The sequence below is a fragment of the Protomyctophum bolini genome, assembly GCF_963924005.1.
Source record: "Protomyctophum bolini genome assembly, chromosome: 6".
NCBI lineage: Eukaryota > Metazoa > Chordata > Actinopteri > Myctophiformes > Myctophidae > Protomyctophum > Protomyctophum bolini.
Genome location: NC_137867.1, coordinates 22160717 through 22175194, shown reverse-complemented (window position 1 = coordinate 22175194; position 14478 = coordinate 22160717). Strand labels below are relative to the sequence as shown.

The 14478-nt window shown below is 39.7% G+C and overlaps 1 protein-coding gene across 1 annotated transcript; it reads right to left on the bottom strand.

The window, feature by feature from the left end:
• Window positions 1–472: 472 nt before the first annotated feature.
• Window positions 473–14478, bottom strand: ndc80 (NDC80 kinetochore complex component). Its single transcript, XM_080765198.1, has 17 exons — window positions 14357–14478; window positions 13457–13555; window positions 12787–12870; window positions 12358–12484; window positions 10370–10542; window positions 8153–8255; window positions 7922–8017; window positions 7520–7613; window positions 7244–7344; window positions 5159–5303; window positions 4784–4989; window positions 4388–4540; window positions 3903–3992; window positions 3551–3643; window positions 2415–2545; window positions 1969–2071; window positions 473–1112 (listed from the first exon to the last, which is right to left on the bottom strand). The coding sequence occupies exons 1-17, from the start codon at window positions 14362–14364 to the stop codon at window positions 984–986; spliced, it is 1935 nt and encodes a 644-aa protein (XP_080621324.1). The 5' UTR covers window positions 14365–14478; the 3' UTR covers window positions 473–983.

Below are 14478 nucleotides of genomic sequence, written 5' to 3'. Positions count from 1 at the left end.
TATAGTAAAAATGGTCAGAAAGGTTCTGCATCTGATATTAAAAAAACACCACACCTGGTCTTCAAGATTCGAGGCATGATTCTGTACTGTACGTGCTTACCGTCAGTGTAACGGTAACTATAGTACACAATTACATGTAAACTGTAAAGTAACCTACTGTAGTTAAACTACCCTTACTTCTAGCTACTCCACTATGTCGATCCAAATATTGTACTTCACGCCACTACATTTATTTGAAAACTTAGTTACTTTGTAGAACATGTATTAACCACTTCAGCCCTACACCTTTTGACCGATTTTGGTATATTAAGTACATTTTACTTTTACTCAAGTACATTTTTACATTGCCGTATTGATACTTTTACTTAAAACATTGTAGTACTACTTTCACCATCACTGGTTACCGCAATTACAAAGTAGTACAGTAGCCTATGTGGTGGCTAAGTACAGTATGTGGTCTCTCGGTTGGTCTGAAGTGGTGACGGCTACCATCTAGTGGCCATTTTAAGAACTAGTAGCAGTGCTGTATAATTATTTATGAGCACCTATATTACACTTACATTTTAATGTTATTTTTGAACAAAATACAACAAAGCAATAATAAACAATTGGTCAATATATAAAAGCATGCAAAAGGGGGAGAAATAGAGAACAAAACAAGGGGCTTGCTAAAAACAAACTGGACAAATTAGAGGAACAAATAGATCCTAAATCTTATAAATTACACAGTGGTCTTGGTTTGGTACCAAGCAATAAACAAGTTGTGGGTATAAAAAAAATAGTATCAGTACATCTCTAGGTGCAAACATTGATGACAGAAAGTTAAGAGAGGCAGCGACAGTGTCCTCCCTGTCCCTCTTCTCATTCCTTTCTGTCAAGGGGGCAAAAAAAGATATAGCAACAAATAATATTTACATATATACACAGACACTGTGTGTATGCCCTTGCAATAAAATGTAATTAGCTGGTTTATAGTACTAATTCTATACACCATTTGCTTTGGAAATGAAGGCTGTGATCATTTCCCGGAGCTGCTGGAGGTATACTAGGTTCTCTTCACTCGCCTTTGAAGTAATACGCTGCATTCTGCTGCATTGATCCTCCAGAAATTTCTGTATAGGATGGGGTGGGAACTTAGATTAGGCAAATTACAAGAAATCATTTTTATAGTATTTCAGTAATGCATTTTTAACCACATGAACATCCCATGTTCATGGGTTGAAGCAAAATAACATCCCAGAACTAAAGTCTTTTGTGTTTCCTAAACAATTAGTACAATAATATAAAAACAATTCTAGTATTATTGTTCTAATCATCTTCTTGCTGTTCAGTTCTACAGTGCATACAACCAACCAGTTGAAGAAATTCCATAAATTGAGGCTTTATAACTTTAATCCAAGCATAACTCATAATAGGCGAATATTCGGCAAAAATAGCTAATCTGCAAGCTCATGTTGCAAGCTTGAGGGAAAAAAGTAGGGAACCAAATATACTCTTCCAGGACCCCAGTCAACAAAGTATAGGGTTACGTGGTTGGTTGGAGATAGATATAAGTTTTTAGCTTATACTGAGCTTATTTTCTGTGGCCAATGTTTATTTAATGGTAGCACTCAATTAATTCAGTAATGCCTTAAAAACAGTAGTTATTGTATTATTTACTTCTTTCTATAAGAGATAAATATAGAAGACTTTATTAATCACTATAATTTAATTTAAACTTGTTTGTATTTATGTCACTGGAAGAAATCATGGCACAGTGACAAGTGAAAGGTAGGATTCATATACTGAAAACCACATCATTTGACACCTTACTTTCACAGCTAGCAGCTAATAGTCTCTGGTGTTAACTTGTCTGTCGATTACAATTCCCACTCAAATCTATGTAGTTTGCTGGTTTAGTTAGATTAATACTTCCCAGTGACAGATGGATTTCAAGTTATTAAATTAGCTAGTTAAATAATGTTGTACCTCTATCATGAATACGTGGTTGGTAGCAGTGGTGCAGACAGAGGCCAAGTTGTTTGTTACTGTTCGTCTCTCCTCACTGGTCTCCTGCAGCACCAGGTGGTACCTTGGGTACACAGAGGAATACACAAGTCAATGTCTCCTTCCATTATAAATACTCATAAATATAACTGAATGTTAGACAGACAATGCTCACACACCAAGTAATCCTTCCACATGAATGTTTCTCTGAATAGAGAATAGACACTCAACCACAACCATGCCTTTAGTTTGAAATATAATACGGTTAACATAAACATTCAATATTATGGTGATGTATGCATGAACAACACCAGGTGACTCATCATTGATCATCCCCTCCACCACAAACGTTCAGTCTGTTAAGTGTAATACAGTGGATTTGAAGATATAGCTCTAATGGTGAAAGGTAGATAAAGAAAAACACTAACTGCTGTTGCGTTGCCTTCTGTTTCTGCACAGCATCGTCATAACCATGAGTAACGTTGTCCTCAAGGATCTTCTGGTGGTTTTCAATTGAGTCCTTCTCGGTTGCAAATTTCTGCTCTTCAAGTGCCGTCTCCTACACACACCCCCACCCCCACACCCACACACACAGTTGAAGGTTGTTAAATCAATAATTTCCCCCAAATGCAACCTGCTCATTAAGTCAGTAATTTTCAGGTGTTGACGCAAAAACCTAATCAAATGCTAATAAAAGCAAGGCTTTTGCACACCTATAGGCGACAGGTGTGTAGGAGAAGGATAAAGGGAAAAAACTCACGCACACCGTCTTCAAAATGCAGTTGAAAAGATGAAGGGAAAAGCAACGTTTCGGTCTATTCTATTCAACCTTCATCAGGCTCTTTATAAACCAGACAGTCTTTTGTAGGCCGTCTAACCTAAGGTGGAACTTTCGGGTCATATGAAACTCATTTAAGGTGACAGTTATTCCAATATGGATAAAATTAGAGATAGCACGTTGTTGCCACAAGGGGTCACCAAGGCACAATGTGCATTAGTGACTGCAGGTCTTATCACTGCAGCCAGGTTGACACTGAAAAACTGGAAGAGCTCAGCTACACTAGAGATCACATTCACAGACTGGACCAAACTTATGACTAAAACTGCATCTTTCGAATACTCAACTGCCGGGAGGAACAATGTCAAAGGAAAATTCCATGAAACATGAGACTATTTTTATTTGTATATTAAAGGATGGTTGCATTAACAATTTGTAATTGTAATACATTACAGATGATATAATCACTATCGTCAACAACAGAATGTGAGGGGTGTTGTCCATTTGGGGTAGTTTTTGACTGCTAGTTGTGTTTTGTTTTTTCTTGTCTTTTTCTTTTGTGTAAGGCATGTGTAAAAAAAAAAATTAGTATTAATAAATCAAATGTTAAAATAAAGTTGTTGAGAATCAGTATGCTCAGGGGAGCTGCTCTGGATGAACAACAGGTATCAATCAGCCACACACCAAGGCAGGCTGTATAGCGAGTGGAACAATGACCACATGACTCCAGTGTGATTCTGGCGAGTTACATTTCTACCTTCTCTTTGCGTGCATGATATACTTTACCTGCATGTCTTGTTCTGATCGTTCATCCAATTTGTGAATCTGCTCTCTCAGCTGCTTCAGCCGATTGTTCTTGTCCAATATGTTAGAGGTCATCTGAGAAACGCATGTTATTTCATTACCGGATTCAAAACTAACTGCAACACATTGTTGGGATTATCAGGGTTGACCAGAACAAGATGACAAACTCTGCCGGATTGGACAGTTTGTTAAAAAAACACAATGCATACATGAGTCATGCCGAGTATACACTGTGACTGTATATCGATACAATTGTATTCCTTCCAGAGCAAATACCCGAAAGAGGGAGAGAGAGAAGAAATCAGCACAATGCAATAAATTGGCAACATGTTACCTGCTCAATAGACTCCTGCACGCAGAGCTTCTTGTTGGCCAGTCGACCGCTCTGCTCCTCCATGTCAGTGATCATCTTCCTCAGGGGGATCTAAACGTGCAGCATACACCAGTATGACTAGAATAGCAAACTCTAGCCATTTTCTAACACAAGGCGCATTAGATAGGAATAAATGGAGGAAGTCTCTACAAATGCATTTACGCTCATGAGCCTATGTTGTGCTTGTTCTAGTTCTAATGACTTTCAAATGTATGCTGAAATGAGTCAAGAATACCTATAATAAAATGCTAGATACAGGTACACATCAACTGAACAAAAGCTACACAGTACCATGTACAAAATCCACAATAAGCATTAAGCTGTAATGAGTCGATATTAATATTCAGTAAATTATATTATAATAATACAAAGATAGGTAAAGCAAGGAATATCAATGTGTCTTCAAATACAGTAAAGCTATGGTATTAGACCAAATCTAAGTTTACCTGTATCTGTGCTTTATACTGGAGCATAGCACCAGGTTGATACATGGAGGTGGTCTTCATCTCAAAATCATGTCCACAGGCATTCTCTGCAGATGCTGGGATGAGCTTCAATTTACGGGCCATCTTATGGTACTCTGCCAGCTTCAATTCAACCTGTGATGTTGTGGAAGGAGGAAATGAGAGGACTAGGTCTAGGTAACCATATTTTACTCATGACTCTTAATTTGTAAAGACTGAAATGTGAGAACTAAAGTCAATGCATACATATCACAAAATATGAAAAGGTGAATCACTGAGCTAAACTAAAACACCACCACTATGGCATCTAGTCATTTTGTCATACCACACGGTTACAAATGGAATTCATGCTTCTGCTCATGTACTGAATATACACACTTTCTCCTTTATTGTGGCCAGAGCCATCTCTTCCTGCCACACGTGTTTCTCTGCCTCTTCCTGAGCCTTGGTGAGAATGGAGATCGTCTGCTGGAGCTCTATCTTCTCCCTGTTGATCCTCTCTATGTCAGCTGGAGTGTACTTCTGATTATCCAGGAGGTGCTGCAGTTTGGCCTGCTCCTGCTTTAGAGAATCCAGATGACGGCCTGTATATGTACAAAAATCTATTTCAGCAAGGGGAAATAGACCTTTGGAAAATACTTTTGTACGATTTTCTGGTATCGAGGTGAGTGAAAAACACTGAAAACAATAAAGATATTGGTACTACGGAATGCCAAGAAACTGGCTAATTAGACGTTCTTGATGGCCATTTACCAGTGGTGACCACCTCTTCGCCTAGTCTGGCATCCTTGGTCTCCAGACTGGCTTTGTAGGTCTCTAGATTGCTGTGGTAAGTGTCCAACTTCTGGAGTTCTGTCTGCAGTTTCAATTTCTCCATCCTCTTGTTCATGAGAGGATCCTGGTGGAGAAAAGGTGAAGAAGTTGATTTATCTTCATCTTGCATTGGGAAATGTAGTGCCGTGTACAAAGATGAACTCGGTTACATCTTGTGCATCTCATCATCTGAAATCAGTTTTTGAGCACACACAATATTGGACAATGGCTGTCTGACTTGACAGATTAATCTCAACATCCCTCTTGTATATCTTCACTACAGTGGTTTAAGTCAAATTCCAGTTTAAGGTATCTAGGCTCATATTATGAGAACATATGTGATACCTACAGTATGGACATAATCAGTTTAGACTTTGGAGATCATCACATCCTAGAATTTACAGTCAAACCCAAGGACCATGGGTTCTATGATTTAATTATCATACATCCAAATTCTAAACATTTAGTTTCCAGTTTTGTTGCTGCCTTTGGGGCGTCGGTGGACGCGTTCCAAATTCCAATATCAGATGAGTTGTGGGAGGAGGGCCTGTCTAGTATTCAGAGTTGCTCCATCAATTCTGGATATAGATTGATTCAATTTAAAGTATTGCACAGATTGCATTACTCTAAAAACATAGTAACATTTACCCAGCAGTCTCTTCTATGTGTGATAGATGTGGTTCTGCCGAGGGTTCTGTCACATCATTTCTGGCAGTGTCCAGTAATACAAATAATAACCAATTTCTGGGTAAATATATTCAATTGGTTCTCCAGACAACTGGGAAAGGATATTCACTATATTCAGCCAGATTGCGGTTTAGCAATATTTGGTTGCTCTGATGCTTCTCCATGTTTCAAGAGATGGCTCAACGAGATGCTCTCCACTGCTAAACTGGAACAAATTTGTCATGACGGACAGAATACACAAGATAAATTCCAAATAATGTGGATGCCATTCCTTGCAGTACTTGACAATAGTTAAGTATATGTTCGGTATATCTGGCTGCTATGGTGCAACTGTGCATCTTTCACTATAGAGCACCAAAGTCTGACGTCAATATCGGTAGAGGGCACAAATCCACGGTTCATGTACTTTATTTGCATTGTAATCCCCATAGGGGGATTTTAGTTTCTTTCATAGAAAAACTGTGTTTGAAAATGTCATCCCGGCCGTTTCACTCATTAGGAAATGAAGAATCAACTGACTTAGGGAAAACGCTATAGTTACTGCTACTGAATTAGTTGCATTTTCGCTAGAAACAAACGATACAGAGACACCTCCCTGATAATAACGCTGAGACAGCTTGTTTCTTTTTGGACCACAATGCTTATAGAGCACCGAAGTCCTGATGTCACTGTCAGTAGAGGGCGCAAATCCACAGGTTCGTGTACTTTTTATTTGCATTATAATCCCCATAAGGGGATTTTAGATCGCCTCATATAAGAACTGTGTTTGAAAAATAAACTGATCAACCCGGCCTTTTCAATCATATGGATATGAAGCATCGACTGAAGGTGGAAATGTACAAATATACCCAAAGAGTAACAAAATAAGCGCTAGAAACGAGTCAAACAACCCAGAGACTACATTTCCGGGTAGTCGGAGTGGCTGCAGCTGCCCGTCGCACAACAGAAGCTGAATGTTAATTACGTTTATTTTTATTTTATTGATATTTAATGTTTCGTGGTTAGTACGAGTTGAGTCACTGCCAACTGAGCTTATGTCAACGAGGAATCTCAGGAACGCAATGCGTTGACAGCTGAGCGTGACGTATATTAGCAGCGACATTGCTTTAATAATTAATATGTAGTTTCAAGGCTTTTTCCCCTCTCTCTCTCGATTTTAAGATGACCTCATGTTATTTTCCATAGAGAAATTACTTCCATGAACGAGGCAGAACCAGGGGATGAGCGAGTGACGTCAGGACTTCAGCGCTCTATTGGACTATCCCTGCCCTATCCCTATCCTTGACAAAAAAAATCTAAATAAAGTATGTACAAAATTGAATTGCAATGCTTGCTTACCGATTGGTTCTCTTTCTCCAGAAGCTCCACCTGTTCATTCAGCATCCTATATTTCTCCTCCGATGAAAGCAGCAGGCTGTCATCCACATTGTAAAGTCTCTCTATGGGAGACAGGCAGACACACCAACCAAATTGCTATAAAAGTATATTTATATATTTAAAGACCTCTGTAGAACAAGCTGTAAAGTTTACTATATTAAAAACTGTTCAAACATGAAACTTCAATAAACAAATATACTTCTTTTTACAGGTGTGTAACATCCCCTGAATACTTACTTAATCTATTTAAGTGTACATGATCCTCCTCTTCAAAAGTGTCTGATCCCTGCATAAACTTGGTGTATGTCTCACCTATGTAGTCCAGGTAGAGCTATATTTTTTTAGAGAGAGAGAGAGAGAGAGAGAGAGAGAGAGAGAGAGAGAGAGAGAAGAGAGAGAGAGAGAGAGAGAGGCAGAGGAGAGAAAGGCCATCCTCTCAATACAATTCTGACAAAGCGGAATGAAGAGTCAGTGATAAGAAGCAGACAGGGTGTGATAAGACATTAATGACATAGGACAGTTTGGGAATTTGGAAAGAAATAAAAAATAAAACTATGAGTGGGGAAAAACATCTTACTGTGATATACACAGTAGTTATAAAACTTTGCCACATGACTTTTATTACAGTGTAATGCTTACCTTGTTACGCTCAACGCCATCTTCAACATTCATCCGGTCTTCAGAAAAGCCCTTGAAGAGCAGGTTGTCTCCCTCGTTCACACAGCTACAGTAGATCTGACAAACACACCATATTTTTAAATGAATTCCAGTACTGCACCAGACTAAACACAAAATCCAGGCATCATCCTTTATATTTGAATCTCGTCTCTCTCCTCTAATTTCTATGGTACGGTACAAGATGCTGCTTACATTGACTGTGTCGATGAGCCAGATGAGAGCGCCCAGCACCTGAGGCCAGGTGTGTGGAGCTCCAACGGAATACATGGAGCTCTTAGATAGAGCAAATGGATACCTAAATCACAGAGAGACACAGATGGTCAAGGAACTGGTTGGAATAACGTGTTCCTTCCACGCGCTACGTCCAACCAGGTTAACTCCCCCCTGTCAGATGTAAAGGAGTAACTTGGACACTCAGGCATGAAGGAAGCATGAGTTCAAGTCCGTTGCTCTCCCCTTGTCCCCCATATATGGGGACTAGGTTGGTGGAGGGGGTGTAGAGCCCAAGATCACATTAGATGATTGACACAGGGGTGAAAAATGGGTTACAAAATCGTGGGATAAAAAAATATATATATATATATAAAAAAAGACATAACACATGCTGACAGTTTTACAATGTAGAGGAAACCTAATATGGAAAAACCAGGAATGCTAATAATCAAATCAACCTTTATTTATATAGCACGTCATAAACACAACCAGAGTTGACCAAAGTGCTTCACAACAAAAGATAAAACAGAATACATCAAGCATAAAAACATAGCATATAGAAACCAGCGCGAGACATGGATAGTACTGTACAGGAGTGCCTAAGTATGTTAAAATCAGTTCACATTGAATGCCAGGGAAAAAAGCTGCATTTTAAGAAGGGATTTGAAAATGTCAATGGTTCGAGCAGCTCTAATATGGGGGGGTTGTTCCAAAGCTCAGGGGCTGCCACCGCAAAAGCATGGGGGGGCCAGGCCGTTGAGAGATTTAAAGGTGAATAAAATAATCTTAAAATCGATTCTCTGTTTAATGGGGAGCCAATGGAGTGAGATTAAGACGGTGTGATCTGGTCATACTTTTTGGTACCGGTGAGGAGGCGGGCAGCAGCATTTTGTACTAATTGGAGTGGTCTGAGAGAGGATTGGGTGATACCATAGTACAGAGCATTACAGTAGTCTAGCCTTGAAGGGGTGAATGAATGGATGACTGTTTCAAATTGTTTGGGGGGAGGTAAGGTTTGATCTTGGCAAGTAGGCGTAGGTGGTAGAAACTTTTATTTTCTTTTTTTATCCCACGATTTTGTAACCCATTTTTCACCCGTGTCAATTATCTAATGTGATCCTGGGCTCTACACACCCTCTGCCAACCTAGTCCCCATATATGGGGGACCTGGGGAGAACAACGGACTTGAACTTCTTCAAGTCCGTTGAACCTCTTCATGCCTGAGTTCCTTTCCCCTCCATCAGGTGCCCCGGCTGGCCAGGGGGAGGCAGTTTAGAGACCAGGATTACAGCATGTTTTTTGTGCACCTACCCTAGGGGACACGGGGAGAACATGCAAACTCCACACAGAAAGGCCCTTTCGCCAACCCCGCCACGGGCACCGATGACGCGTGCCCCCTAGAAACTAGTTTTAACAACCAAGCTGACATGAGTGAATGGTAATAAGCACCAGTCACACTGAGCACTATAACTACTATCATATTTGTTTTTATAGTTGGTATGTTTAATGTAACTCTGCCATCCACTTGACATAGAATGATTTTTAAAATGATATTTTCATAGTTATTGTTAGGGCTCAGTGTGAATGGCCCTTTAACCAGGTTAGCCTGGGGGAAAGGATTTTGGTTTTGCATTATATTTGTATTATTAATTTATTTAGCGAGAGACAATGCACATTAAGTAACATCATTATGCTGTGATGTAAATGTGCCATGTTTAGATAAAAGGCTTTCATCTGTTGACCCTGAAAAGCTTGATGTTAAAACATATAAACATATAAACTTTATATCTCTTGATTGTTTCCACACAGTTCTAGCACTTATCGAGTTTAGATTTCCAAGCAAGCAAGCAGAGCGTGCAAATACTGTGGTCGGCTGCGTATGTATGGTATGCATGGTATGGTATGTATTGTATGTATGTACTATGTAGGCCTGTCCTCGGTGGTCCTCGGCTGTTGATGGTGACGGAATTACTTGCGCAAGCAGAGCGTGCAAGTAGGCCATGTATGGCCTATTTGTGTGCAAGGCGCAAGTTGGCACCTCAACAGAGTGCATTTCTAGTTTACTCTTGTTCAGAGTTTAAGTTAAAGCCCTGTTAACCTAGTTAACCGACAAGTTCATGATAACGACAATTTGCAGAGAAATTAATACTGTGATAGTTCTATTACACATGTATGAAAAAAGCCAGACTGATTTACCCAAGGTCTTTTAGGATCCGTGGTACCTCTTCCTCTACTTTGGATTTTGGCAACTGAAAGGTTGAGTCCAGCTGACTGTAAATAAACTCAAACAATTTGAGGAACTCCTTGGTGGACGGAGACTGGAGGGTTTTGGTAGACACAGCCCCTGGGAAGCCCTTTTCTGACAGGAACTACAAAGAAAAAAAGACAAGATACAGAACCAAATAAAAGGGTCAAATACAGGCCACTTTTGAAATAACTTTCTGTCCTCCATCAAGCATACACAGTACTGACAGTCAAAACAGTCCCTTTAATGTTGGTCCACAAAATATAAGTAAACTTTGTTTTTAGGCTACACACTGCACGATATTTGCTCCGATTATGCTGTCTGGGAGCATTTTGGCGCTCGCCGACAAAACCCCCAATCTGACACAAGATTGGGCTTTGATCGCCACGGTTTTGCTCGTTATGTGTGAAAGGCTCTGCGGGAAGATCGGGAGTTGTTAAAAGTGATCGCCGATACATTCTCAAGCGTTTCTGAATATCTAGCAGGTTTGATATTTGGCTCTCTCACAGACTGGACATCATGCAGTATGGACGGGGTTGCGGCTGCAACCTGAGAAGGTCTGTACTACAGCCAATGAGAGCACAGGACAGCTGTGTCTGTGAAGACACATATTGGTAGCTATATTATCCTAATATTGCTGTTAAAGTTGGACCATGTGCACTGTGTGTGCGCACGCTCATACAGAGAGGGAGAGAGAGAGAGAGAGAGATAATTATTTCATGAAAATTAGCCTCCTGTCTTGCTCTAGCGTCTAGCGCATGTAGGCTATCACATACATTTCGCCCTGTGTATTCCAGTGTGTGTGCACAGAGAGAGAGATGACAGCCAATTTTTTTAAAGACTCCTGTAGTGTGAAATACATAACGATCTGATGACTTTAAAAGTCATACAGTGTGTAGGGTCATAACTCAAACACTGAAAGGTCAGAACTCAGAAGGGGTGGCCTAGTAAGAAGATGAGGGCTCCTGAATTTCAGTCCAATTTAATTAAATTGTGATTTGTGGAGTAAATTCATGATTCTGGATTGGAATTCAATTCTAATTTAAGAAGAGGCTAAAGGTGGACAAGCCTACCCTTGAGGAATTTATTCTCAAAGCTTATGTAGCCGGCTGGAATTGAGCCTTTGGGGCCACCATAGACTGGCTGCCCTGCCACTTCCTTGTCAATCAGTGGTGACTATTTAAAGGCCCTGCAGTCTAACAAACACAGGTTTCTTGGTGTTTGCTGTGGGTCCTGCAGAGATCATGTCTTAATTGTGTTTTATCTGTCCCTGCCTTGGTGAGTAACCTGATGGAGAGATGTTATTTAGATTGTACTAAAAAAGTGTTACTATACTACCCTACCCAGTGTGAGCTCATGTGCCAGAGGGGCCGATGAATGAACACAGACTCAAATAGGTATATACATCATATCAAATTGTTGTTGCAATGATTTATTTGTTTAACTTCATAGTGTACTAAATGTTTTGTTTTAATTTCCTTATAGATGTCACCACTGCTGTTTTGTTTTGTTAGTTTAGACTGATTTTAGTGTTTGGTTTTATTTAATTGAGCCATTTCCTCTTGTTTTGCTGCATGCTGCGTGATTCAGTGCGTGTGTTTAGTTGTGTTCTTAGTTTTTTAAGATAATTGCTCACATTTTACTGCATTAGCCTATATATATGAAATTGGACATTGGTCTAATAAATTTGTTATTCCTACTGTTCTTAAAAGTTTAATAAATTCCTGTTAATGAACTCAAGTCTCAAGTCCTTATAAATGAACTTGCATTTGTTGGGGAACCCAGTTTACTGGTCTATTCTAATTCCTTGAACGATCTCAAGGTGGCGTAGTCATACAAAAGTAAATCCTTTGGTACACTTGGTTACACTTAGATGTAGTGAATACTTGCATACACCTGTACATAAACGCATTAGAATTAGAAAAAGTTTATAGAGTACCTCACATAACTTCCGGATGCACTGCTGTACAAAGGATTTATCATGCAGAGGTCTGGTGTCCTTCAGCTTCTCAGCTCCTCCAAGCCCTCCAAAGGTACTGTTACGATGGACACCCATTCCACTAGTCCTGCAGTGATGAAGTTAAATATTCATTATTATCATTCGAGATTAACTTGGATACAACAGAAAGAATAATCTATACCCATTTTAAATCAATGTGTAAAAACACCCCAAGGAGTGGCGACTAAATTGAGCAGTTGAGACAGTAATAACATAACAGTGACTCTAAGTCCATATAAATTATCCATGTCAGGACAGATAGGCCATTTTGGGGAGGGGTCAGAATAAATGATGGACTTAGATTGTTATTAGTCTCAACTGCTCAATTATTATGATTATCTTCCTAATCCTATTCATGGATGTACATACCGAGCACCAAAGAAGGTGGTCCGTCTGTCAGAGGTCGCTGATGGGGGTTTGGTCATATTGAGTTTGCCAAATGAAGGCTGTTTACTGTAAATAAGTCAAACCATACCTCAAGTCATGAACAATGGCAACAATTAGAGCTGTATGTAAAGCACATACTTGTGATGTATCAGCACAACAAAAAAGCTGGAAAAAAGAAGACTATGCTTCATAGTAATATGAAGCAAAGTCTTCTTTAATTTCTTTAATATGTTACCCAATCTCCTATAAAAAGCCTCCATGTGTATGTCTAAAATCAGAAAAAAGTAGTTAACGCAATGTCAGAAAATAGAACAGGACACGCTAGTATACCTGCCTGGTGTTACATTGATGAATGTGTCTGAAATAACTTCCTAAATATGGCATATAAAATCATTCCCTCAGGTATGTAATGTGATATAATGCACCAACAAATAATAACATGGTTCTCAATGTGGACTCCCAAATGATTTGTGAAAAAGACGACTGCTAAATGGTTGTTAGGGACCAAATTAATGCTGTAAAGGGTCTCCCAGAGATAGAAATCATATAAAATGGTGTCTGTGAAATAGAAGGTTGAGATTCATCCTGACGTAGACAAGAAATTAAGAACTAATGGGCTGTGGCCGATTAAAAGTAGGGTGTGCTACGGTACCTCTGTGGTGTGGTATACATGCTCATCCTGTTGGTATCAGCCACGCGTAGAGGCATCATATCTGATGGTCTACTGCTGGACGCTCGGTTCATCCTCCCACTAGAAGTGATGGCATGACATGTAAAAACATATTATAGCAGAAATTCTCAGAAGTGGGGTTCAGACATTTCAGGGACCCCCAGGGCTCCTTGAAGGGATTCCAGGGGGTCACCACTCACCAGCAAAGTCAGTGAATATAGCTTTAAACCTGTATACAAAATAGGCAATTAAAAAAAGTATATTCACAAGCTCACTAGATTGCATTGTGTAGATATGCCATTTTGAAAGAAATTGTGAAAAATGTTAACAGATCTTGTATGGGCCGGGGTCCCTGAGTTCTGGGAATGAAAAGGTGACTTTACACATATTGATGTAGTTAGTTCAATGACATAATTTGTTTAGAAACTATTGCAAATGTCTGCTTGCAGCATAGCCCCAGTATGTTCCCTCAGCACTACGCTTATTCTGTAGCTCCGAGATGAGCTACAGAATGAGCGTAGGGACTAGGGAGATGGCACATATGGGGCTACTTGTAGCCCCGCTCGTAGCGCCACAAGCAGAACCCAATGGTAGTAAAGTTTCTGACATTTTTAAGACTATAGCTAAGCTTAAAGTCCAAATTTCATAAAAGCTTTATGGAGTGTTCCGAGAGGGGCTACCCCGCTCGGAACCCTGGGGCTAGGGCTACATGCAGTGTAGTACAGCACAGTGCGGATAGCTGTTTTGTTAGCATGGCTGACAAAACAAAACGCTGGAATTATAACCGCCACAATTCTATATATAGTTAATTCGACCTACATTACAAATTTTATCACAGCGACTTAACATTACATTGTTTTATTAGCTTAATTGTTTACATACCGATCCATTTCTTCTGTTCTGTATAAAGTAATCCGCCCTTATTAATAAATGGATAAAACACATTCAAAAAACTCCGCCAACACAAAAGGCAGCCAACGGCAGTTATTTGATGACGTCATAAC